This window comes from Beta vulgaris, chromosome 7 (genome assembly GCF_026745355.1).
Source record: "Beta vulgaris subsp. vulgaris cultivar EL10 chromosome 7, EL10.2, whole genome shotgun sequence".
In the NCBI taxonomy this organism is placed as follows: Eukaryota; Viridiplantae; Streptophyta; class Magnoliopsida; order Caryophyllales; family Amaranthaceae; genus Beta; species Beta vulgaris.
In genome coordinates this window covers 30,206,036-30,230,666 of record NC_079208.1, presented here as the reverse complement: position 1 = coordinate 30,230,666, position 24,631 = coordinate 30,206,036, and the positions used below count along the sequence as shown (strand labels likewise).

The 24,631-nt window shown below is 35.5% G+C and overlaps 3 protein-coding genes across 3 annotated transcripts; 1 reads left to right on the top strand and 2 right to left on the bottom strand.

Moving 5' to 3' along the window:
* Window positions 1-258: 258 nt before the first annotated feature.
* LOC104898943 (blue-light photoreceptor PHR2) lies at window positions 259-4,897 on the top strand. Its single transcript, XM_010686082.4, has 4 exons — window positions 259-1,384; window positions 3,472-3,695; window positions 3,827-3,910; window positions 4,586-4,897. The coding sequence occupies exons 1-4, from the start codon at window positions 428-430 to the stop codon at window positions 4,665-4,667; spliced, it is 1,347 nt and encodes a 448-aa protein (XP_010684384.1). The 5' UTR covers window positions 259-427; the 3' UTR covers window positions 4,668-4,897.
* A 10,604-nt stretch (window positions 4,898-15,501) lies between these two features.
* Window positions 15,502-17,275, bottom strand: LOC104898944 (uncharacterized). Its single transcript, XM_057390792.1, has 4 exons — window positions 16,627-17,275; window positions 16,321-16,533; window positions 16,135-16,211; window positions 15,502-15,727 (listed from the first exon to the last, which is right to left on the bottom strand). Exons 1-4 carry the CDS (start codon window positions 16,915-16,917, stop codon window positions 15,502-15,504), a joined length of 807 nt encoding a protein of 268 aa, XP_057246775.1. The 5' UTR covers window positions 16,918-17,275.
* Window positions 17,276-18,943: 1,668 nt separating this feature from the next.
* LOC104900417 (uncharacterized) lies at window positions 18,944-22,480 on the bottom strand. The gene is made up of 6 exons (XM_057390791.1): window positions 22,009-22,480; window positions 21,577-21,775; window positions 20,926-21,473; window positions 20,028-20,731; window positions 19,422-19,640; window positions 18,944-19,333 (listed from the first exon to the last, which is right to left on the bottom strand). Exons 1-6 carry the CDS (start codon window positions 22,478-22,480, stop codon window positions 18,944-18,946), a joined length of 2,532 nt encoding a protein of 843 aa, XP_057246774.1.
* Between the last annotated feature and the right edge of the window lie 2,151 nt (window positions 22,481-24,631).

The window sequence follows — 24,631 nt, the reverse complement described above, 5'->3', positions numbered from 1 at the left end:
CCCTAGTGAAGGATGAGTGAATGAAAGGTGATAATGAGAGAGAAGATGGGAGGAGTTAAAAGTTGAAGTAAAGATCAAAAAATACAAGTAAGGATATAATGATACATTCATATGATGATTAGGGCGATTTTAAGTAAATTTGAAAGCGATGTTTAACAAACCCACTAGAAGACAACATGAGTATATATATGTAAAAAATTTTAAAAGCATAAAGCTTGATTATTGAATAAAAAAGATGGTAGGTGCAGTCAGCTAATCACTTGAATGTAAACCATTACAATGAAAACCCATTAAAATCAAATATCACCAAACATTATTCTACCAGCAACAACCCCTTTTTCATATATTATTCATATTCATCCCCGTCCCTGAAAATTGAGAATAAGAGACAACAGCTTATCTTCAAAGCTCAACAAAGAACTCATCAATGGATATTGAACCAACTACCCCCCAAAATTCAGAAACCCCGGAAATTGAAAACCCACCATTAATTTTCACACCCCCAACTGCTTCCATCACTCTTTCTCTCTCTTCAATTCTCCCCACTCACTTCTTCATCCCAACAAAAATCACCCAACTTTTCTCACCCAAAAATGTGAAGATCCCACCTCAAATCACTTCTGCTCTTTCAACAATTTCTCTCTCCTCCTCCACTATCTCTCCTCCAAAACCCTTCTCCAAAAAATCATCTTTCTCAGCTTACCCTATTCAAAACCCTCTTTCTCTCACTCCTCGCCTACCTTCAGAACCCTCCAATGGCGCAGTAGCGCGCAGAGCCGCCATTGTTTGGTTCAGAAATGACCTCAGAGTTCATGATAATGAGTGTCTTACAAATGCAAACAATGAGTCAATGTCTGTTCTTCCTTTATACTGTTTTGACCCTAGAGATTATGGGAAATCCTCATCTGGGTTCGACAAAACTGGCCCGTTTCGTGCTTCTTTCTTGATTGAATCAGTTTCTGATCTTAGGAAGAATCTTAGGGAAAGAGGGTCTGATTTAGTTGTGAGAATTGGTAAGCCTGAGACCGTTCTTGTTGAGATGGCTAAGATAATTGGGGCGGATGCGGTGTACGTGCACCGAGAGGTGTCCAAGGAGGAGGTGAAAGCGGAGGCGAGGATAGAGACAGCAATGAAGGAGGAAGGAGTGGAGTTGAAGTACTTTTGGGGAAGTACATTGTATCATATGGAGGATTTGCCCTTTAAATTGGAGGAGATGCCCACTAATTATGGCGGGTTTAGGGAGAAGGCACAAGGGTTGAAGGTTAGGGAGACTATTGCTGCTTTGGATCAGTTCAAAGGGTTGCCTTCTAGAGGTGATGTGGAACCTGGAGAGATTCCTTCTCTTGTTGATTTGGGTCTCAACCCAAATGCCACATTGTCCCAGGTTGTACTTGCTTTCTAACACTTTGATATCTTCTTTGATTCTGTTTGGTTTTGTTCCTCGGGTTCTTTCATTGATCTAATGCTCAAAATATGATATAGGTGATGGAATTTGTTGTTTAATGTGCTCAATTCTATGGTATATTGCTGTCAGTTTTGCTCAAATTGTGGACTGATTATAATTGAGTTTGCAGCTGTATATTATGTCAAGACATGGCTTTGTAAGAGGAAGTACTTGAACTTTTGTGACTTTTTAACATTTTCTTTTAAGACATTTGGATTTGACAAATAGGTTTAGTGTATGATTATATATAGTTTGCAGAGTATATGGAGGGTGTTTTATAACTTGATTATGTGATGCTTTTACTGGTGGTTCTGTGGAGTGTAGACTAGAGAACATAGGCTCGTTTATGCGTGAAGGGTATGGAAGGTCTATATAGTTCAACATATTAGTCTCCATATTGTTAAAGAAACTCCAATGGTTGCTATATTTTGTGACCTTTGTCTTTTTGGTAGGTATATCCCGGAGTTTACCCTCTCTTGCACAGAATCATAATTTAACAACAACCCTTTCCCCCAGTTCCCCAAGGTGTTGTCCCAAGGATTCAAACCCTGGTCTCTTTTTAGGAAGTGGACAGTGGTACCACTAGGGCTTTTCCTTTGGGTGCTTTATACTGTAGCTTGAAGTCCTCCAACAAGATGGATGGAAGAACTTGCTTGACCAATAAAGTGTACATTGTACTGTGCTACCTAGCCAAACAAGCTTACTTGCTTGGCTGTCTTTAAGGGAAAAAAAATTAAAAGATCAAACTGAAGCGTAGGTTGACATATGAAGCCATTCAAGCTGAATGTACTGTAAGTAACCATTTGAAAAAATTGTAGCTGGGACATAGTTTAGTTGTAAATGTTGATAGGGCGACTCAAATGGCAAGTAGTCTTGTCTTACCATCAGATATATACTTAATTTGACCTTTACTATGTGACAGTCTCTTAGGTAAATTTTATAAAATATCGTAGAATTCATCTAACATGGAAGTATTGGGATGGTATTGATCTCATTAATGTATTCTCCTAGAATTATTATTAATTGCAAAATGCAAACATGGCTGCCAACCTGGTCTCGTAGTCTTGTTGGACAACCAAGCTTTCAAGTCTGCCTCAATGTTCATTTTATTTTATATGCTTCCTAATAACGCTTTTGTTGTATGAGGATCTATTTACAATTAGCAAATTGGGAAAGCCAGCTTAGTGATAGGTATGACCATGCTACGAACTGATATATGGAGTAGGGACATTTCAGGAATAGCTTTATAAGTTAATACAGGTATCTTGGGGAATAAGTTAGAGGGTTAATTGGGAAGAAGTACTATATATATACAACCCATGTAAGAGGGAAAGTTATGTTGAAAATTGATTAGTAATTGGGTGAGCTTTTAAGAGTTCATTTGGGAGAGAATTAAGCCTCTCGAAAGCTTGAATATCATCTGCATTTGCTGTAATCTCAGTTCGTTAATGTAATCTTCATCTTCCTTATTTTCTGCCATTAATGGTGTCAAGCTATGTGAATTCATAGCAGACACAATGCTGTGAGCAGTCTTGTTATATATAGATGCTTTATTTTTGAAGGAAGAAGCAGACGATCTCAAGGACATGAGGGTTGGCAAGATGGGTTCTTAAATCTTAATTTACATCGGTGAAAATTTTCCTTCTTTAACATGCATTTGGCTACAATGACTTGCAAAATTGTCCATGGAATTCCATTATTGAGGAACAGCTAGCTAAATCATATTTGGACCTTTCTGATTAATCAGAGGGCAATGTAGACTTTGTATGTGATGGAAACACATAATAGGTTTAACCATGTGAAGTTTGCAAATCCTTGAGGACACAGATTGACAAAAGGGGGAATTATAAGGCAACTCTTTAAGTCACGATTAAAATAATATTTGGACTTTGCACCTTGTAAGATTGGATTGACTGTAGGCCCTAGAACTGGATTATTAGATAATAGATATACTTTGATGTGATCTGCATATTTTCTTAATATTATGATTTTGGCAAATTTCTCATATTTGTGTAAAATTTCTCTAGGATGGAAAACCAGCTGCTAATGGTTCCCTGGTGGGAGGAGAGACTGAAGCAATGCAAAGGCTCCGGAAATTTGCAGCTGAATGTAAGGCACAACCACCGAAGTCCAAGGACGGCACTAACAGCATTTATGGTGCAAACTTCTCATGCAAAATTTCTCCATGGCTAGCCATGGGATGCCTTTCTCCTCGTCATATGTTCGATGAGCTGAAGAAAACTGCTTCTAGGTATATTCAAGTCTGGTTCTCTTTTTTGTGTTTCTTATGTGGTTGGTTTTACTTGTGTGTTTTGTACTTTTGTCACTGTTCTGCAATTCTTTTACCATCTTAATGTTTTTATATTCATTATTAATTATCAGAACAATATCTGCCTCAAACCGGAAGGATGGTGATGATGGAATGAATTGGTTGATGTTTGAGCTCTTGTGGAGGGATTTTTTCAGGTATGTTGCTTCTTTTACAGACCATGAAGTTAATATGGCTGCTACTGCCCATTTGGTAAATGGGAATAATGGTGGTAATGTTAATAAATTTATTCTCCATTTAACTTTGACAGAAAGTATTAGTGTATTACTTCCTCCGTTTTTTATTAGATGTTACACTTTTCAAATCACGGACTCCTAGGTAATTTTTGGAGAGGAGAGAGATAGAGAGAATGAAAAACAAAAGGGTCCCATGTGAACATGTGATAGGAGAGAGATAGAGAGAAGTTATTACCCAAAATAAAAGTGTAACATCTAATTTAAAACTTCCTAAAATAGAAAGTGTAACATCTAAAAAAACGGAGGAAGTATATATTTATGTCTATCCATATTCTATGGTAATCTTTGTCCACTCCTAAACTTGTGATTTCCTCGCAAAAATACCATTACGATCTATTACCACTTTGGAGGTGGTATTGAGTGGAAATGAAAATTTGTGAAGAAAATCACATGTTTGGAGATGGAATTGGGGTTTATGGTAATCTATCCATATTCTATGGTTTGCACACATCTTCTTTCTTGCAAAGTATATATGATTTCATTACCATTATCGCCATGTCATACCATACACAAAATGGACTACTAATGTTCTATAGCTTAATATCTTGCAATTCTTATATTGGTATGATTTTCCAGATTTATCACTGCGAAATACAGTTTGGCAAAGAAACATGTAGATGCTACCCCAGCTACTGCTTGCACAGGTGCACTCGCTTAAAACAAGAAGTAGAATATCGATGTGATAAACTTGTGGGAGGTTTAGGTTGCTGAAAGCAGCTAAAGGTTCCTGTAGAACAAATGGTGTTGAATCTTCTAGGGCCAGTTTGTTCCCCCTCCCCCTTTTCTGTAATTTTGATCTCTGCATATTTTACAACAACATATCCCTTGTATTCACTGTCCCTTTTTGAACTATTGAGTGATCTACTAATAAGCAACATTTCAGCTTTAGATTACAAACTTGTGAGATCCACGAGCTTAAAATTAAAGAATAAAAGGCACGTAAATGATGTCATTGCTCCTTAAAATTCTAAATAATTGTTATTGTATTCTCCTTCTCTTTTTATATTATATTATTTAAGAAAATGAGGATTGTAAATTTGCTCAGTGGAAACAGTGAAATCAAATTTTTTGGCAGAAAAAATTCTGTGTTGTATGCGGTTTTTTAAATTTTTCACATTATACTAACTTTCTAAACATCATATAAATTATCTTTTTATGAGAAACACTTTATCTTAGGATTAATAATACTTATGCTTTGTTTAGGTAATTAAAGGTTGAATTCTTTAGTTTAGTTAGTGCAAGATTCGATATTTGGCCATAAAACCAATGACGTGAAATTATGTTTTTAATTTTTTATAGAAGTCTTGGTTATGTAAAGACTCTCTTAGCTTTAGGAGTTTGCCTATAGGTTTTTATCTTTCATTTGAGAGGTTTTTTTTTTTCCTTCCATTTTAGGCCTTAGGATTTATTTGTTTTATTTTAGTAATTATTTTACACGTTAGAAATTATTTGTTTTTTTTTAATCAGTTAAACAGTGTGTTATATCCTCTAGTGTGGAAATTTTCTCTCCCTAAATCTAAACTTAGTATTCTCTTTAGCTGCCCTTCTTTTCTCCTATACCCCTTCATAAGTTAGGAGTTGCCATGGATAATTTCATCCATGGTAAGCCCTTTTTCCTCTTTTATTTTCAAATTTAAATTTATTTTCTTATTTTGTTTAATAATGTAGTCTCATTATGAGAGTTTCTCTAGCCCTGTTATGGGGGAATTTTAGTCTATTGTAGAGATCTCTTTCTCCCTTATAGAAGTTGTGAGTCTGGTTTGTTTGTCTTTAGGTATGAGAAATTATTCTTATTGGTTGAAATTCAACTCTACGAACATGAATGTATTGAGAACTCGGATGCGGACAACATGACTCGATTAAGAATGCACTTCTCCATACTATATCAGAATGATAGATTTCCTCATCAATAGTTGCTTGATTCAACAAATACACGGGTGTCGCGTTGTATTGCTCAATCTTGTTCATTATAGTTTTTCTGAACACGAATTTGAGTTAGTTTTGTTTGGTTGTATGTTATATTTCTTTAATATCTATTAGATTCCTTTAGCTTTTAGTTGATGAAATCTCTCTTAAAAAAAGGTTAAGCAATGTGTTTTAGAGTTTGGAGTTAATTAGGATTTATAAGTTTACTTGATTTAGGTCTCCAAACAAACTCATGTTTTTTTATTTAGTTTAGAAGTATATACTAAGTGGAATCCTATTAAGCCTATGAGTCTAATTCTACTTGGTTTAGTTTATTTTATTTATCTTTTAGTTTCCTAATTAGTGTGGGATTACGAATAACTTTATTATATATATTTCATGACATATGAATAATAAAGGAGATGTGATCGATTAATATTTGAGTTTGAGCTTTTCCTTAATCTTTGAGTTGCAGCTTCTTTTTAGAATTCTGAGTTTTAGAAGCAGATCTTTAATTAGATTCAGAGAAATTGAGAAGCGGATCATTTACAAGATTTAGAGTGACACTGAACACATATAAACCACTTAAATTCTTCCGTTCCACAAACTAGCTTCAAGATTTTTCTAAACATACAAAGATCTTGATTCATATCCATTGATTTTAGTTAAATTCGAGTTTTAAAATATCAAGAAAATCTTAAAGACTCGTTCTTTCTTTCAAGATCTATCAATTCCTATAATCCTTGATTAAACCCCAAGGCCTTCCACATCAAATGGTATTAGAGCATGTGGTCATACAAAAAAAACATAGATTGAGGTTTATGTGTATTTCCTAGTCGAGGTTAGTGAAGGATCATCCGATTCTCGTGGGAACAAGAGTACTATCCCTTTATCATCAGTGGTTTTTCATCCATGATAACAAAATTCAAAGATATGCATAGCTTACCTTTTCATAAACACATCAATTACCCTAAACTCCACTTAGCCATCAATTTCTCAAGATCATACCCAAAAGCTCAGTGAACTAATAAGTCAACTAACGTCCTAAAATCTACTCCTTGGTATTTTACATAAGGGTATTTTGTGTATCGTTTAGAAAATTTAGGGGGTATAGTATGAAAAGTTAAAAAAGGTAGGGTACAATGTAGAATTTCGTAAAACACATGGGCATTATATAGAAAAACCTAATGAAATAAAATTGATTGTATTGTAATAAGAAACACACTCCTAATCTAATCCATATTGTATGTACAAATTTCAAGTTGAAATAAATAAGACATGACACAAAGTAACAAAGAAATTTTATTTCAGTTAATGTATTAAGTACAATCTCTGTAGACAGTTTATAATAAAAATATTAGGGCCTGCTTGGGAACCATCATTTCATTCGAAATGATATTGGCCCAATCCCCTTGTTTGGATAACTAATGGAATTGTAATTGGAATAGTCACAATTCCTAATTCCATATTCTACGGTAATCTTTGTCCACTCCTAAACTTGTGCTTTTCTTCACAAAAATACCATTACGATCTATTTTCACTTGAGGGTGGTATTGAGTGGAAGTGAAATTGTGAAGCAAGTCACAGGTTTGGAGATGGATTGGGGTTTATGGTGATATATCCATATTCTATGATTTGCACACATTTTTTTTTGCAAAGTATATATGATTTCATTACCATTACCGACTTACCGCCATTTCTACCTCCCACAAAATGGACTGATAGTGTTCAATAACTTGATCTCTTGCAATCCTTCTCATAGTGGTATGATTTTCCAGGTTCATCACTGCAAAATACAGTTTAGCAAAGAAACATGTAGATGCTACCCCAACTACTGCTTGCACAAGTGCACTTGCTTAAAACAAGAACTAGAATTTCACTTTGATAAACTTGTGAGAGGTTTAGGTTGTTGAAAACAGCTAAGGGTTCCTGTAGAACAAATGGTGTTCCCCCTCCCCTTTTTCTGTAATCTTAAACTAAGGATCTTTGCATATATTTTGAACAACATATCCCTTGTATTCACTGTTCGTCTTTTGAACTTTTGAGAGGTCTACTAAACTATTAGATCTCAGATATCTTCTATTGCTAATTTAGAACTCACCGTAAACAATGTCATATTGCCTACAAATCAATAGAATATCTTGCTCCTAACTGAGTTAGTTCCACCACATATTGTCCACATGATATTAGGCATTCCTATCCCCAGCTCCCCTACCCCTGATCATCCCTGTTGGGGATTGACTAGTTCTGGTAATTTTTCCGTTGAAACGACTACCTGGCTAGCTCATGACACTCCTGATACTATTCCATGGCAGTTCAACTGGATATGGAAAATTGACATAGCACCAAAAATCCAGATTTTTCTACAGCAATGCTTACAAAATGGACTCCCGCTAAAATCTATACTACAACACCGACAAATCACTAATGACAACCTCTGTCCTGTTTGTAAACACACTACTGAAACTATTGACCATCTATTCTTCTCCTGCCCATCCATTTCTCAATATTGGAATTCACAGATAATAAGACAAAAGATTCATAACATAGTGCCACATGAGCTCACTCAATGCCTTACTGATATCCAATCTTATCCAAAAGCCTTACAAATATTTTGTTATAATATCTGGAGTATTTGGAAGGAACGTAATTTAATAGTGTTTGAAAATAATACTCTTAATTTCAGTAAAAATCTATTACAGAGCATGACATCTGTAATCGGAATGGAAGGCACGAACTATGATGGATTTTTCTTTTACTATCTCTTCTTTTCCTCCTTGCAGTTCCCATAAATCAATTACAGTCTGCTGGAAACCACCTCCCTTGGGTTATTATAAATTAAATTTTGATGGATCAGTTAATGGCTCTTCAGCTGCTGCTGGTGTGGTCATACGAGACTCTACTGGACAGATTATGGGTGCTCAAGTATATGATTTGGACAAACCTTAGCTCATATTGCGGAAGCATGGGGGTTAAGGAATGGTCTCCTACTCGCCATCCACCGGCAAATCAAAGAATTATACATTGAAGGAGATAACCAAGTGGTTGTAAGAATTTTGCAAGGGCAATATGCTTGTCCCTGGACCATACAAACTCTCATTGAAGACATATGCCAACTTCTAAGTCATTTCAGATTCTATACCATAAATCATATATTTCGGGAAGCCAATCGATTAGCGGATCTCCTATCAAAAAAAGGGCATACCAGTTCTGCTGCCACAGTTGACTTCGACCCCTCCACTGAACCCCATCTTCAAAAAATTGTTCTGCTTGATTCGTTAGGGTTCTCCCTTGAGAGAAGGGTGTCCTAACTTCATTCATGTAACCAAAAAAAAAAATTCATCTTTGGATTACAAAATCATTAGATACACGAGATAAAATTAAAGAATTTACACGTAAATGATGTCATTGTTCCTCGAAATTATAAATAAATGTTATTAAATTTTCCTTTCTCTTTTACATTGCATGTAATTCATATTATATAGGGATTTAAGAAAATGAGGATTGTAAAATAATTAAGTGGAAACAGTAAAATTGAAATTCTAAGTTATATCCATCTTTTTGGAACTTTCCACATTGTATCCTTAAAATTTTCAAATCTTATATAAAATATCCGGTAAAAATATTATTAATGTGTATGCACCTCACATAAATTATGAGAAACACTCATACTTAGGATTAATAATAATTGTGCTTCATTAGGTAATTGAAGGTCGAATCCTTTGTTTAGATCTTTAGCCATAAAACCAATCATGTGAAATGAAGTTGTTCCTGACTTTTATGTTAAGACTCTCTTATAGCTCTAGGAGTTTGCCTGATAAATTTTTTTATTCTCTTATAGCTCTAGGAGTTTGCCTGATAAATTTTTTTATTCACTAGATACCATTATTTTTTTCAGAATTCACCATATACCCCTACTTTTTCAAAATTCACCATATACTCTTGAGTTTCTTGAAAATACATTAGAATGCCCTCAATTATTATCGGCGGTTAACTCTGTTAGTTATTAACCCTAATTAACCCTAAAAAAATCCTAATTAACGATAGTTCTCTCCCTCACCACCAACATTCAACCACCAGCACCTTCCCTTCAAAAACAAAAACCACCACCACTCTCCAACCCCCATCCCACCACTCCCCTTGCCCGCAGCCCCCCACCCTCCCTCAACCCTTATAATTCTGCAACCCTCCACCCCTCCCCTCCACACATTCGAATTTCGCAGCTCCCCCTACCCATTCGAATTCCGTAGCCTCCCCTCTCCCACTTCCTTCGAATTTCGGCACTGCTTCGAGAAGGAGAAAGAGAGAGAAGGGATGGTCAAATTAGCGGTTAAGAAATTCGAATGGGTGGAGGGAGAGGTGGGGACTTCGAAATCTGATGGGGGGGGGGGTTGTAGGGTGGGGGTTTGCGTCGGTGGGGGTGGGGAGGGGTGGGTAGCTGCGTTGGAAGGGGGTTGACTAGGGGTGGGGGCTGCAGGGAGAGGTGGGGGAGGGTGGATGGTAGGGCTGGGGTGGGGGGAGGGTCGTGGTGATTGAGTGTTGGTGGTTAGGGATAGAGAATTAGGGTTAATTAGGGTAAATTAAGGTTAATGACTAACATAGTTAACCGTCGCTAGTCATCAAGGGCATTCTAATGTATTTTCAAGAAACTCATGTATATGGTTAATATGAAAAAAGTAGGGTTAACTAGTGAATAAAAAAATTTGTCAGGGATATACGGTAAAAAAAACCGTTTTTTTTTCTATTCTAGGCCTTTGGATTTATTTGTTTTATTTTAGTCATTTGAATTTATTTATTTTGGTTTAATTATTAAATAGTAACCGTGTGTTTTAGAGTTTGAGTTAATTAGGTTTCCTAAGTTTACTTGGTTTAGGTCTCCGAACAAACTCATGTTATCTATTATTTCGTTTAGGAGTATATACTAAGTGGAATTCTGTTGTGCTTGGGAGTCTAATTCTACTTGGTTTAGTTTTTTATTTATTTATCTTTTAGTTTCCTAATTAGCGTTGGTTTAGGAATAAATTTATTATACATTAGAGCTGATCAAAGTGAGCTCGGGCCGGCACGAAAAAATGCTCGAGCTTGGGAAAAAATTTTGGGCCGAAGTTTGGGTGCGGCTCAATTTTTTTTGGTTTGGGACAGGTTTTGGGCAACCTCAAAATGACATTTCAGTTTAAATTTTTTCCCGACTCGTTTTTGTCTCGAAAAAAGCGGGCTTTCGGTACAAAAAGTTGGCCCAACAACAAATGTGTAATAAATTTAGGGGTAGTTCTTCCTGAACCCGCCCCGACGCGCCATTTGATCACCTTCTACTATATATATCTCGTGGCATATGAATATTAAAGGAGACGTGATTGATTAATATTTAAGTTTGAGGTTCGCTTAATGTTTGAGTTGCAGATTCTTTTTAGAATTTAGAGTTTTAGAAGCGGGTCTTTAATTAGATTGAGAGTTGAGAAGTGGATCTTCTACAAGATTCATAATGACACTAAACACATATAAATCACTTAAATTCGTCCACTCCACAAACTAGCTTCAATATTTTTCTAAAAAAAAAATCTTGATTCCTATATATTGATTTTAGTTAAATTCGAGTTTTAAAATGTCAAGAAAAGCTTAAAGACTCGTTCTTTATTTCAAGATATGTCAATTCCTGTAATCCTTAATTAAAACCCAAGGCGTTACACATCAAATGATATTAGAGCATGCAGTAGTACAAAAAACACATAGATTGAGGTTTGTGTGTGTCTTTTAGTCGAGGTTAGTGAGATATCCTTTAGTTCTCGTGGGAACAAGAGTACTATCCTTTATTTTCGGTGGTTTTTTCACCCATAGTAACAAAATACAAAAATATATGTAGTTTACCTTTCATATACACATTAATTACCCTAAACTCCAATTAACCTTCAATTTCTCAAGATCATTTCCAAAACCTCATCAACTAACAAAGCTAAAAACCCTACCCTATAACCACATGATAAGAACGTCCCAAAATATACTTCTTGTTATGTTGTATAAGGGTATTTTGTGTATCGTTTAGAAAGTTTAGGGGTATAATGTGAAAAGTACAAAAAGACAGGGTACAACGTAGAGTTTCATAAAACACAAGGACACAACATAGAAAAACCTAATAAAAAAAAACTGATTGTGTTGTAGTAATAATCAAAGTCCTAAACCAATTCAGATGATGATCATATTCTAATTGTAGCCTCTTTTCAGCTAAATCTATTTTAATAATACTTAGATATGTGCATGTGATATATGGATTATTTGAAAAGCATTGGAGATTTTTTTTTTGACACCGAATCAAAAAAAAACTAAAACATAGTTGTAGAAAAGGAAGTCATTATAGCAAGACATTTCTTCGTTATCAGATCTGCATCTGCAACATTGTTACGCAACACTTTAGTAACGCAACACCAGGTGAAAGCGTTAGCCAGAGTCCGTATCTTCTTAATAGTCCATATTAGATTTATCTGCGAGCAAAAATGATCTTGCAAGGCTTTCACGAGGTTAGTAGAGTCATTAAACATGTTGATATGTTGAAGTTGGTTTTGTTGAACCCAGACCAAAGCATGAAGACAAGCCAAAGCCTCAACGTAAAACGCCAAAATGGCAGACCCATAAGTCCCACCCACCCTGAGTACCTTGTGTAATGGAATTACTAGAGTTTTGTAGACACCAACCTAAACCCATATTTGTAGTTCTTGGATCCCAAGCACCATCAACCAGAATAATATGACTATGAGTGCCCTATTTTTACTTTCCTAGATTTTCCACACAAAACCCAGGAGGTTATTATCGTTATTTTCAGGTGGGTGGAGAAAACTTAGGCCCGAGATATGTTATTGACACTACAAGAATAACGCTCATCAACGACGGGAAATCTTGTTGTTAATGGAGCTTTTCTCGTCGCAGACGCCTTTTATGACGAGATTTCCGTCCCGTCGTCCCCGGTCGCAAAAGGCTCCGTCGCAAAAAAAATTACGACCAGTTTGGACGAGTCGTCGTCATTGATTTTTTACGACGAGGTGAAAAACTCGTCGCAAAACGTTGTGTATCTGCGACGAGTACTACCGCAATTCAGTTTTTAAAAATTCAAATGATTCTTTTTACGACCAGAATTTCTTGTCGTAAATCTCATTTTTTAAAGTCATTGTTGACGTAACTACGACTAATTTCGGTCGCAATTATACTCTTGGAACTATTTCATTACACCACTAACGACCATAATTCTTGTCGCAATTCTTTTTCATGCATTTCTTGCAACACATTTTACGCCATAATTCTTGTCGGTGTTCTTTTATTAAATGATTTTTATAGCACTTTTTACGTCCGCATTTGTTTCGTTTTTTGCCGGACCAAATTGTTACATTTTCGCCCATTCTTGCTTTGCATTCACTATATTTACTGTAAACCATATACCACTCACTCCGAATATCGTGATAAAACATAATTCATAAGTACATAGATGTCCAAACACAAGTACCAATAACAAAAGTATCTACAATCTTAGCTAACGGTTCAATACGATAAAAAAGTCTAGAAAGTTTCACAAGCTAAAAAACATAACTATTGTAATTCTTCCACATTGTAGAAAATGTATGACCCACAATGTTAGTCCATATCATTCCAACTCAAGCTTCATGTAAGGATCTCCTCCCATGTCATTGTTATTATTAGTTTTACCCAATCATGAGTCGCCTCGCTACTAAGCCCCTAAAACAAAAGGTAACAAATTATAAATTACAATGTATAAATTTTTAGCACATAACAGACAAAGTAGAAGTATAAATAACAATGAGCAAAAAAATTAGTGTAAACTATGAAAATTCAAATGATTCAAACCATGCAACAAGTTGTGGGTTATCCATCTATACCTTTTATCCAACAAGTGATTACTCCATAAGCCTAAATGAAAAAGGCATCCCCCCAGCTAAAGTGGCAGATTAAAGAAATGAAAGGAAGTAATCAAGGTTGACATGCCAATTTTTTTTTTTTTTGACAACATATTCAAACAAATGAGCCCAGCTAATACACAAACCAACAAAATTTGACAAAGGGACAAGAAATGGGTAAGCTACAAGACCAAACTAGGAGTAATACTCTAAAACTTGTTAATACTCTAGTAAACCAGATGTTCCTTCAGACCACCCCACCAAAATAAAGCAGACATGGTAAACTATGACTATCCTAATAATGTTCTGACTCGAACCAAGGGCAGGAGGTATCATCAATGCCTTTGCCAAAAATGTTGCTATGCTCATTGTTGGAAGAATTTTCCTAGGTTTCGGCATTGGATTTGGCAATCAAGTAAGTCCCAACTTCTACTTATTTTTCTCTTCATTCCTTCCTTTCATGTGAAAACAATTTGGGTCTTGAGAAGTGATTTCTCTAACAGTTCAGCAAGATTTCAGAAGTTCTGCAATAATTAACATTCCGTGTTCTATTTTCTGTTTAATCTTACAGGCAGTTCCACTGTATCTTTCTGAAATGGCGCCTGCAAAAATCCGAGGAGCTGTTAATCAACTCTTTCAGCTAACCACATGCCTTGGAATATTAGTAGCTAACTTCATAAATTATGGGACTGCCAAACAGTCTGGTGGAACAAGGCAGGTTAGAAGAGGGAAGGAGGGCGTTAGAAAAAGTCAGAGGTACCACGAATGTTGAGGCCGAATTTGCTGACCTTGTTGATGCTAGTGAAAGAGCAAGGGCTATCAAACATCCCTTCCGAAACCTTCTTCAGAGGAAGAACCGTCCTCAGTTGATTATAGGTGCTATAGCACTTCCAGCATTCCAACAACTTACTGGACCCTCAGATCAGATTTTATAGCTAATGATATTAGCAATCAGAGTGGTTCAGAATGTGACCCTCAGATCCTTTCCATGTTGGGAGTTTATACCTCAGAGAAGCAGCAGAAAATGACAGTAATGAAGATGATCATGACGTGCAGGATCATGCAAGTAGCTTCATAATTTTAATAGTTAATTTGATGCATATTACTGATTTTCACCAAAGTTAATATTATAATTGATTAGTTGAGCTCACAGTTCAGATAGCTGATCTAGGACATCTTATTTTTATCTTCTACTAGGAATTTAGACTGAAAAAATAAAGCCGGTTTGATAGATAGTAACAAGTGATGGTCATACAGATGGATTTTATAAGTTATTTTGTGAATGAAGTCGCATGCCGATGTCCACGGTAATACTTATCCATTACCCAAGTATCTCCTTTTCTTCATAAATCTCCATTAACATACATCATCAGTCGCAATACAGATAGTTCAGAATGTAATACAGAGAATTTCTCACAGCAAGAAAGAGAGTGAGGTCTGATGTAATACAGAGAATTTAAGGATAGTCCAAGAAAGAGAGTTGATTTCTTCAGTCGCAATTGAACTAGACTAACATCAGGAGAGAAGTTAGGTGAGGTCAACACACTCCCCTAATTTAGAATTAAGCTAGCGAGCACCTCATCCACCTTATATATTATCTCCTAATTTCGTTCCAAAATGCAGAGATCCAGCCTTCTATTCATTTTAATATCAACAGCAGCAAATCAAAGACATTTAATTCTTTAAAGGTTAGAAAGCGTAGTCACCTGGAACGTTATGCATAGCTTGGTCCCGACCACTAGTTCGTTGAATATGAGCTTCCATTAACATGTTTAATTGTGCTGCCATATCATTCATCTTTTTGCCGTAGTCCTCCTTTATTTCATCTATTTTTTTGTTAAGGTCAACATTTTCTCGTTCCTTCTCTTGGATACGTGCCATAAGTTCTGCTCTACTGGTAAAGGTCCTCTGACATCTTTAGGTGTTACACCAAACCCAAAGCAAACAACGCTACCACGATCTTGTTCCCCAAAGCATTTTTCGACAACTTCAAAATGTGATAGGGATGGATTCTCTTTCTCAACGTCAACTATCTCATTCTAAAATAATAAAACACAAAAAAGAAAAGTTTATTGTGAGCTCACATAAACATTATTTTGAACAGTTTAGAACATTTGTGAAAATATTACATACATATTTGCCATCCTCGTCTTCATCTAAATTTCCAGATTTTCTTTCCTTGTCCTTTTAAAAACAGCTGATATTGGAGGCGGTTCCTTCCCTTCTTTACCTCCCTTCATATAAAATAATCAAACCATCAAAGGAGCATTATATAAAGAAAAGACTATAAATTAAAAATCTTACCATATCATCCCAAATTACTTGTCTAATGGCATGCTACCAGTGCGATGAGGCATTGTTAAATGTCCTCTGTTTCCGGAATTTCTAGAACTAACTTTCTACAACCACAAAGTATATGTTAGTAATTAAACCTCTATTAAGGAAAAGAGTTGTTAATCATTACAAAAATGACATACTAAAATGCTAAACATTAAGAAAATGACATACTTTGAAATTGGAACTTGTAAAATGCTCTTTTACCAACCACTCCCAATCCTCCTTTGTTAGATCATTTGGCGTTTCTTTTAATGCATTTTCTGTACCACCTTTTTTGATTATTGAATTCTGCATCAAGATCCCTCTCCAGTTCTGCCACAATCTTTTCAAATGGCAGAGGGTTATTGTACGGTCCAACTCAAAGCCATTTCCTGCAAATTTGTTCTGCAAAAGAAAAAATTTGGAACACAAATTAATGAAAACAAAGTTGTGTATGCAATTACGGTGTATGCGATATAAAGGTCAAGTTAGCATTACCACAACTAATTTCCACATATGATCCTTTGCACTATCATCTATCTCGTTCCATGAATGCACTCTAACTGGACAAATTAAGCGATCTCGAACAATTTTGCCCATGTGCCTTGTCATTTCCTTATGGTTGTCTCCAACTGGACCACTGTTATAAAAATTCACCTCTAATTTCTCACCTTCTTTAAGATTTCCCACTTTCTTGCACTTGTTAACACCCCTTGGCTTTGCATCCGGTCTCCTATTTGTCTTCCTAACCGTAGGGATGGATACTTTCATAAAGCAACAAAAAATCATTAATGGGATATAAAGAATTAAAGCTTGAATTATAACAATTTGATGTTCAAAGTTAATTTCATACCTTCCTCCTGGATCCTCAAGGCATCTTGTGAAGAACTTTGATCAAGAAACTTACTAATTGCATCATTATTGATGGATCTTTGTAAGAAATCATCATGGTCTATCTCCTCATCAAGAGATAAAGTTGAAGGAACGGAAGTAAGCTCCTTTTCCATTTCCTCATTAGTAGTCCGTTGGTTCATTTGGCTTGCATTAGTTACATTTAAATTTGAAGGTAAGGAAGTAACATGTACATGGTTTGTGACCCTAGGGGAAGTAACTGTTTCACCTAAAGTGGACGAAGAAGGGGGTTTTGCATTAAGCGTCTCGAAAATAATGTAGCTTTTAGTCCTTTGCCACGATTTTTACCAAGTATTCCAGGTGCCAGAAACATGTTCTTCTTCCCACCTAGTGTCATTATGACATACACGAAAACTTAACCTGTCCATGTATTACTTTTGGTTAGTGGCATGTCAAGAGATAATGTTCGGGATCACAACCGTATCCAAGATTTAAAACCATAGTCCAAACAACAAAACAAAGGTATAATTCTGTTTACAATTTGCAGAAATGTATAATAAAAAGACCCAATACGTGCTTATAAACTATGTTAGAATTTAAAGGTTCCTGATGAAAGAACGTAGGTGAAGGTATAATTCTATAACATGAACCATCTATCACTCGTTGATTTCTATTCAGTGAACATTTCTGTTAATGAAAGCAGTTACTATACGCTCACATGTTATCATCCCTTCTATGCAAAAGCTGAAGTTTAAAGAAAAAAAAGATAGAGAGTAGAGACGAGGAGAAGAGAACAAAGTTCTAACTTTTAGAGGTTACAGCAGGGCAGATGTTTTCTAGTTTAACACATCATGTCAGATTACTCAGATACAGCAGGGAAGATGCTTAACATGACAAGAAATTCTCATTTGGCTGCTATATGATACCAGAAAATTATCACCTTGCTTATAGGATAGGCAAGAGGAAAGCAAATCCAAACAAGAACACGAACCAATGGTGATATTGTTGCACCAATTGCTAAACCATGTCGAGACAGCTTGATTGAAGTAAAATCTGCGTTTGCAATAAAACATCGACAAGAATGAAGAAGAAAGAAATAGAGGTTACATGAAACAGAAAATGTAAGTGTGAACAAAACCATCATACAGAACTATTCAAAACTAACTACCTCCATCCTTGGGTCTGGGAACATCTATAGAAATCAACATATATGTTATTATAATATCACTGAATAGAAATCCATATTCAGCCAAATACAGAATAGATCACTGAATATGAATACAAAGCAGAACTAAAATCACTGTATTCATAATCCCAAAAACAGAACTAAAATACAGAACTAAAATCCATGTTCTGCTTTCTATTCATAATCCCAAATACATAACTAAAATACAAAACTAAAATCCATATTTAGCCAAATACAGAATAGAAATCAACATATAATCCCAACATATAATATCACTTGGTGGTTAATTAGAGATTGAATGCTGATTGCTTCAACTAATTGATCCACCAATCAGACACATGCATGCAACAACTATATATTGTAATTAACAAAGATTCATCTACTGTAGTTACTTTCCATGGTATGTTGACACAACTAAGTAATCACAACAAGAAATCCTTCCAAGCTCCATGAAAAATGGAACATATAGATTGCTAGTACATACCTTTCCTACTAAATGAATGTTATGAGGCAAGAACTAATAAATTATTTCAACATTAGTCATGAAAACTATAAATCTCAAAGTTGTGCCATTGTAATTTAGCAAGTAGTACTTTAAGCACCAATATATAGGCAAGAACTAATAAATTATTTCAACATTAGCTCTTGTCAACTACTTCTAAGCAACAAACATAACCTTTCCAAACACTATTTAGATATTGTTTTGTTAAAAAAGAAAAATAAAGAAAATGCAATCTAATAATAATCCATCTTAAAACAATAATATTTTAAGGATCTCTAAGTTTTTCTCTTTCGTTTCTTTACTACCACAGCATCAACGTTCTCAACAATCTCAGGTTCCATGTCAACCCTGTGTTCATCATTCATCTCGTTATGCGTGTATGCCGATGCAGATGCAACAAAGCCAAAAGATTCACGTTCTTGATACGCATCCTCGGCATTATCTAAGATTTCCATGCTTTGAGAATCACTGTCTTTCTCCACTGCCAACTCATATGTAACTCGAGGTTTTGTCGTAACTGCAACACGCCAGTTACCTTTTTTTACAATATCTGTTGCATAGAACACTTGTGACACTTGGCTAGCTAGCACAAAAGGTTCATCTATTTTGAGGTTCCGTTGTGTATCAACACTAACATACCCAAATTTGTCCACATTAATTCCTTTCTTAGAATCAAGCACATCATACCAATCACACCGAAAAAATACAACATAATTACCCCCCAATACTCTACTCTGATTATTCTGTCAATGCCCCATAAAAGTCTAAGGCCTCTTTTTCCTCACCAGTATCACCCAACACCACTACTCCACTATTTTGTGTTCTCAAGTTTCTATCACGGTGTAATGTATGAAACCTAAATCCCTTAGTGACATAACCACTAAAAGACCTAGAACTGTATATAGGACCACGTGCTAAAGATAGAAATTCTTCCCCATAAGGACATGCTTTTTGTTCGTCCAACTTTTCAATCTGGAAAATACACATAATAACGATCAAAATGCAATCTCAAATTATCAAAGTCAAAGATAAAACTTTTCCGGAATGAAAATGTACTTTTTTTCTAAACCAACTCGCAAAGTTCACATCTCGTTGATGTTGGGAAAGTTCAACTCCTTCATGTGCTATCATTTCAGCATATTCTCTATGTTGGACAGTAAATTAGTTAAAATTAAATAAAAACATCTGAAACATCAAACAAATGTTATAACTACTCACTTATAGAATGGGTCAACTTCAATGCAATTCTTTAAAGCATAGATGTGAGCCTGCTCTTTTCATACACGTCCAAATTGTTGGTTTTTCCGCCCCCTAAGGGCCTTCCAGGGTGAGAAAATATAGATAGTTTCCTCGCAGTACATCATCACCATCACAGTTACGCTCAAGACGATTAAATTTTGTTTCAACGTCATCTAAGTACCTTGAGCATAGAGTCATACACTCGTCAACAATATAACCCTCCGCTATTGAGCCCTCCGGACGTGCTTTATTAAGCACATATAACTTGAGTTTATGGAGATATCGTTCCCCAGGATACATCCAACGAAAATGGACAGGACCGCCAAGAATTAACTCATCAGCTAGGTGGACACTTAAATGAAGCATGAAATCAAAACAAGAAGGAGGCAACCATGCTTCTAACTTCGAAAGAGTTAAAGGAATTTGGGATTTGATTTTCTCTAGATGTTCAACTTGCACAGACCTAGCACAGAGCACACCGAAAAACTGACAAAGCTCAACTAAAGGCTCGGATACATCTTTCACCAAAAGGCCGCGAATCACAAGAGGAAGTATGCTTTGTAGCAGGACATGGCAATCATGACTCTTCAATCCTGAAATCTTACAGTCTTTTACATTTACACATCGAGAAATATTAGAAGAATAGCCATCGGGAACTTTCAACTCTTTTAAAAAACGACACAATATCTCTTTTTGACTCTTAGATAGTGTGTATGGTGCGGGGGGTAATTCAATCTTGTCACCCTTTGAAATAGGATGTAGCTTTGGCATTATACCTAATCCCTCCATATCAAAACGAGAATTAGCTGTGTCTTTAGTTTGTCCTTTAATGTTCATGATGGTTCCCAGAATAATATCACATATGTTCTTTTCAATGTGCATTACATCTAAATTATGTCGTAATAAAAGTGTTTTCCAATAAGGCAACTCAAAGAAAATACTTTTCTTATTCCAATTATGCCTCTGATCTTATGTGACACTTTCGTCTTCTTACTGGGATCTTTGGACAAACATATACCTTCAAGATCTCTAACTTGTTCAAGAACTTCCTCCCCTGATAATGGCTTAGGTGCCTCTCCTTTTTCTTTCTTTCCAAAAACATCTTTCTTCCTTCGCCATGGGTGATTAATAGGAAGAAAACGTCGATGACACATATAGACATGCTTAAAACAATTAGGTAACCACATATAAGAAGTTTCTTTATGACAACAAGGACATGCTCTCTTCCCCTTGGTACTCCATCCAGATAACATTCCATAAGCGGGAAAATCATTGATAGTTAACAGCAAAGCCGCATGCATTTTAAAATTTTCTTTTTTTGAAGCATCATAAGTTTCAACACCAACTTCCCACAACTCTTTAAGCTCTTCTATCAAAGGCTGCAAATACACATCAATAGCATCGCCAGGACCCTTTGGACCAGGTATAAGCATTGACAATAGCATACTAGAAGGTTTCATACACATCGAAGGAGGCAAATTGTATGGAACTAGCATCACAGGCCAAATACTATACGGTTTTGCAACATTAGAAAAGGGATTAAATCCATCACTTATAAGCCCTAACCTAACATTACGAGATTCAGAAGAAAAAAGTTACATTTTTCTCATCAAAATGTTTCCATGCTTTCCCATCTGCGGGGTGCTCAATAAAACCATCTTCGACAGACCTTTCATGATGCCATCTCATATGATGAGCTGTCTTAGAGCACATGAACAAACGTTGAATTCTTGGCTTAAGCGGAAAATATCGAAGGACCTTTTCAGGTATTCTTTTACCATTTTCTTTCGTTCTAATTTCCCCACTATTCTTACCTTGCTTCCACCTAGAAGCATTGCAAATTTTGCAATATTCTAATTGTTCATCATCTTTCCAAAATAACATACAATCATTAACACAAGCATCAATCTTTTTATATGAAAGCCCCAAATCTTTAGTGGTCTTTTTTGCATCATAATAGGAAGTAGGAAGAGTTGAGTCTTTTGGTAACAAATGATCTTTAAGTATTGCAATAACATAGTAAATGAGTCATTACTCCACCTCCCAAGAGTTTTAATATGAAGCAAGTTAACAATTGTAGACAATCTTGACGACTTAGAACCTTCAAATAATGGCTTTTGCATATCATCAAATAATCTAAAGAATTTCTTAGCATCATCATTCGGATCTTCAGCCCGTAATTCACTAAAGGAGTCATTTTCAGCAAAACCACTACAATTAGGAAAAAAATCCCTAAGTATTGTATCCATCTCATTTTCGTTATAGTCATCTAATAACTCATCATCTCCTACTTCTTCGCTAGATTGTGATTCAAAGGTATCCTCCCCAACTCTTTCCCCATGGTGATACCAAAATGTATAACCCTCGATGATTCCATAAGTTAATAAGTGATCTTTTACCATATTTAGAGAATGAAATGATGCATTTAAGCACTTTACGCAAGGACATTTAATCTTTTCTATTTCTCCCGACTTTTCAGATGCATATTTTAAAAAGTTTTCAACGCCTATTTCATATTCAGCATTCAAACGATCATCTCGGGAAAGTTTCATCCATTCCTTACAAGGGGCCATTGTATTCTGAACAAACAAATGTAATGTTTTCTTATAATAAGATAATAACGTATCTAATTTCATAAATGGAGAATATCTATGGTTTAAAATTATAAATAAAGCATGAATATTAAAAAGAATCTAATAATTTACCTTTCCAATATGTTAGGACTATGTGTAGTGTGCAAGATCGTTGTCAAACACGCAGAAAAGGAGACAACACGAAGGATCACGACACAAACCCCAATTGTTGGTATACAACCTACGACAAAATCCAAATCCAAATCCAAATCCAAGTGTTAGCAAATAATTAACCTTGAATAACATGTCATTAGAACCTAGAAACCCCAAGCATTAATTAGTTGAATATCCATCACATGCTAACTGACTAGCACCAGATATCCATCACATACTTACTGACTAGCACGGTAGCACCACACCTTCACACACCATATAAAGTCATGAAATATCATTGGAAATAAATAACAATTTTCGAACGCTTAAGTATTCTGTCAATACATGTACAATTACAATTAAAACTCAACTTCAGATTTGGATACTCAGATTGAGCACATAAACTCCAATAGTCAAAGGATGATCTCGTTAAGTATTAGCAGTTCAGCACAACTTTTCTCAGAGTATCAAAGTTGTATATTACTTGATCACTAAGGAGCTACGTATACAAATAACAGCGGTCCGACTTGTATGATTTAACTGAACAACCAATCCAATTACAGCAAAATGTTTTACATCGAGCAAATCTCGCACATTATTGTCATGACTTCTTGATTTGAATTTGGATCTTAGTACTAGATGGTGAAAATTGACCAGATCATAAAGCTGTTGAAAATATTTACTAATAGAAGTCCTAAAGCATTTTACTATGAATAATTTTGATAATGGTTTAATGTTACAAGAACTGTTTCAAATCACTTCTTCAATTTGAATAGGCACATACTAATGGATGAAGTTTAATAACAACCTTTTCCCCTTTATAGATATCACAAATTATTATAATAGACGGTCTAATTTTAATATAGAATTAGACAACCCAAGCTTACATTCTCCTAACAAGCTCATTCCAATTCTCTTTAACCCAACACTATTTTTAGGTATCTTGCACCATCCTAGTCGTCCATTCTCTTCTCACACCTTTGTTTCAAAGCACATATACTGGACAACAAGCAAATCACAATTCAGAATGTCTTTTTGTCGTTTGGTTTGATTGGGGTTTCAAAGCACCAATTTTGGTTTAAGATTCTAATAAAATCACACCAAACGAACATAATACAGCCAAATTCGACAATTATATCCCCGTAAAAAAAAAAATCGACAATTATGGTTTACGATTATGAAAATATTTAAATCAAAATTATGCTTGAATATGGAAGAATAATACCTAATATCTCGCAATTATGGTTGGAGATTATGAAAATATCTCACAAATTGGGGCGCCAATGGGATGAATCTAGGTCGAGAATTCCCGTAGAACCATGAAAAATAGATGAACAAAAACATGAAGACCGTCAATTAAGGCGAAAAAAAACAAAAGAGAACATCTGATTTTGGCTTTATAGCATGAATGATGGAGAAATTTACCCAGAAATTCGAGATGAACAGAGAGGAGTTCGCGCAGTATGAAGCTCGATGAGAGAGAACCGCAATGGAATAGTACGTACTGAGGACTAAGAAGCGTAGGGCTTTTTTTAATTTTTGGGGATTAACAAATTAATGATATTTTTAAAAATTTCAATAGTCTTTTGCAACCGTTTATCACGTTGTAATTACTAATTAAATGGATGTTAAAAAATTGAGAAACCGGGAAAGCTCCCGCTCATTTTTTTTTCGCACAATTTCACACATTTTACGACCAGATTTTATCGTTTACCACCCAATTTAGGACTCGTTGCAAAATAACCTTAATATCTACGACGGGTTCCAAATCTCGATGTAATTGGTAGCTTTTTACGATCGGATTTCCGCACGGTCGTAAAGGTTAGTCGCAATTGCCATTCATTCTTGTAGTGTGAGGGGACCATTTTAGATAAAACGAGAATGATTGGATCTTTGTTGTAAAGTCATAAGGATAAAACCTGACCATCCCTAAAAAAAAGATCAAATATATGAAGCCAAAGAGACCACGGAGAAATAATGACTTGATGAGACGTTCAC

What these genes read in the sequence shown, in the direction of transcription:
- LOC104898943 (XM_010686082.4), top strand. Translation starts at nt 428, where the DNA reads ATGGATATTGAACCAACTACCCCCCAAAATTCAGAAACCCCGGAAATT. An exon ending in CTGAAGAAAACTGCTTCTAG is followed by an intron (nt 3,696 to 3,826) that starts GTATATTCAAGT and finishes ATTAATTATCAG; the next exon opens with AACAATATCTGCCTCAAACC. An exon ending in TTGTGGAGGGATTTTTTCAG is followed by an intron (nt 3,911 to 4,585) that starts GTATGTTGCTTC and finishes ATGATTTTCCAG; the next exon opens with ATTTATCACTGCGAAATACA.
- LOC104898944 (XM_057390792.1), bottom strand. Translation starts at nt 16,917, where the DNA reads ATGATTTTTTGTTGCTTTATGAAAGTATCCATCCCTACGGTTAGGAAG. An exon ending in ATATGTGGAAATTAGTTGTG is followed by an intron (nt 16,534 to 16,626) that starts GTAATGCTAACT and finishes TTTCTTTTGCAG; the next exon opens with AACAAATTTGCAGGAAATGG. An exon ending in TTACAAGTTCCAATTTCAAA is followed by an intron (nt 16,212 to 16,320) that starts GTATGTCATTTT and finishes TTGTGGTTGTAG; the next exon opens with AAAGTTAGTTCTAGAAATTC.
- LOC104900417 (XM_057390791.1), bottom strand. Translation starts at nt 22,480, where the DNA reads ATGGCCCCTTGTAAGGAATGGATGAAACTTTCCCGAGATGATCGTTTG. An exon ending in ACAAGTTAGAGATCTTGAAG is followed by an intron (nt 20,732 to 20,925) that starts GTATATGTTTGT and finishes TGAACATTAAAG; the next exon opens with GACAAACTAAAGACACAGCT. An exon ending in AGGCCTTAGACTTTTATGGG is followed by an intron (nt 19,334 to 19,421) that starts GCATTGACAGAA and finishes CTTGATTCTAAG; the next exon opens with AAAGGAATTAATGTGGACAA.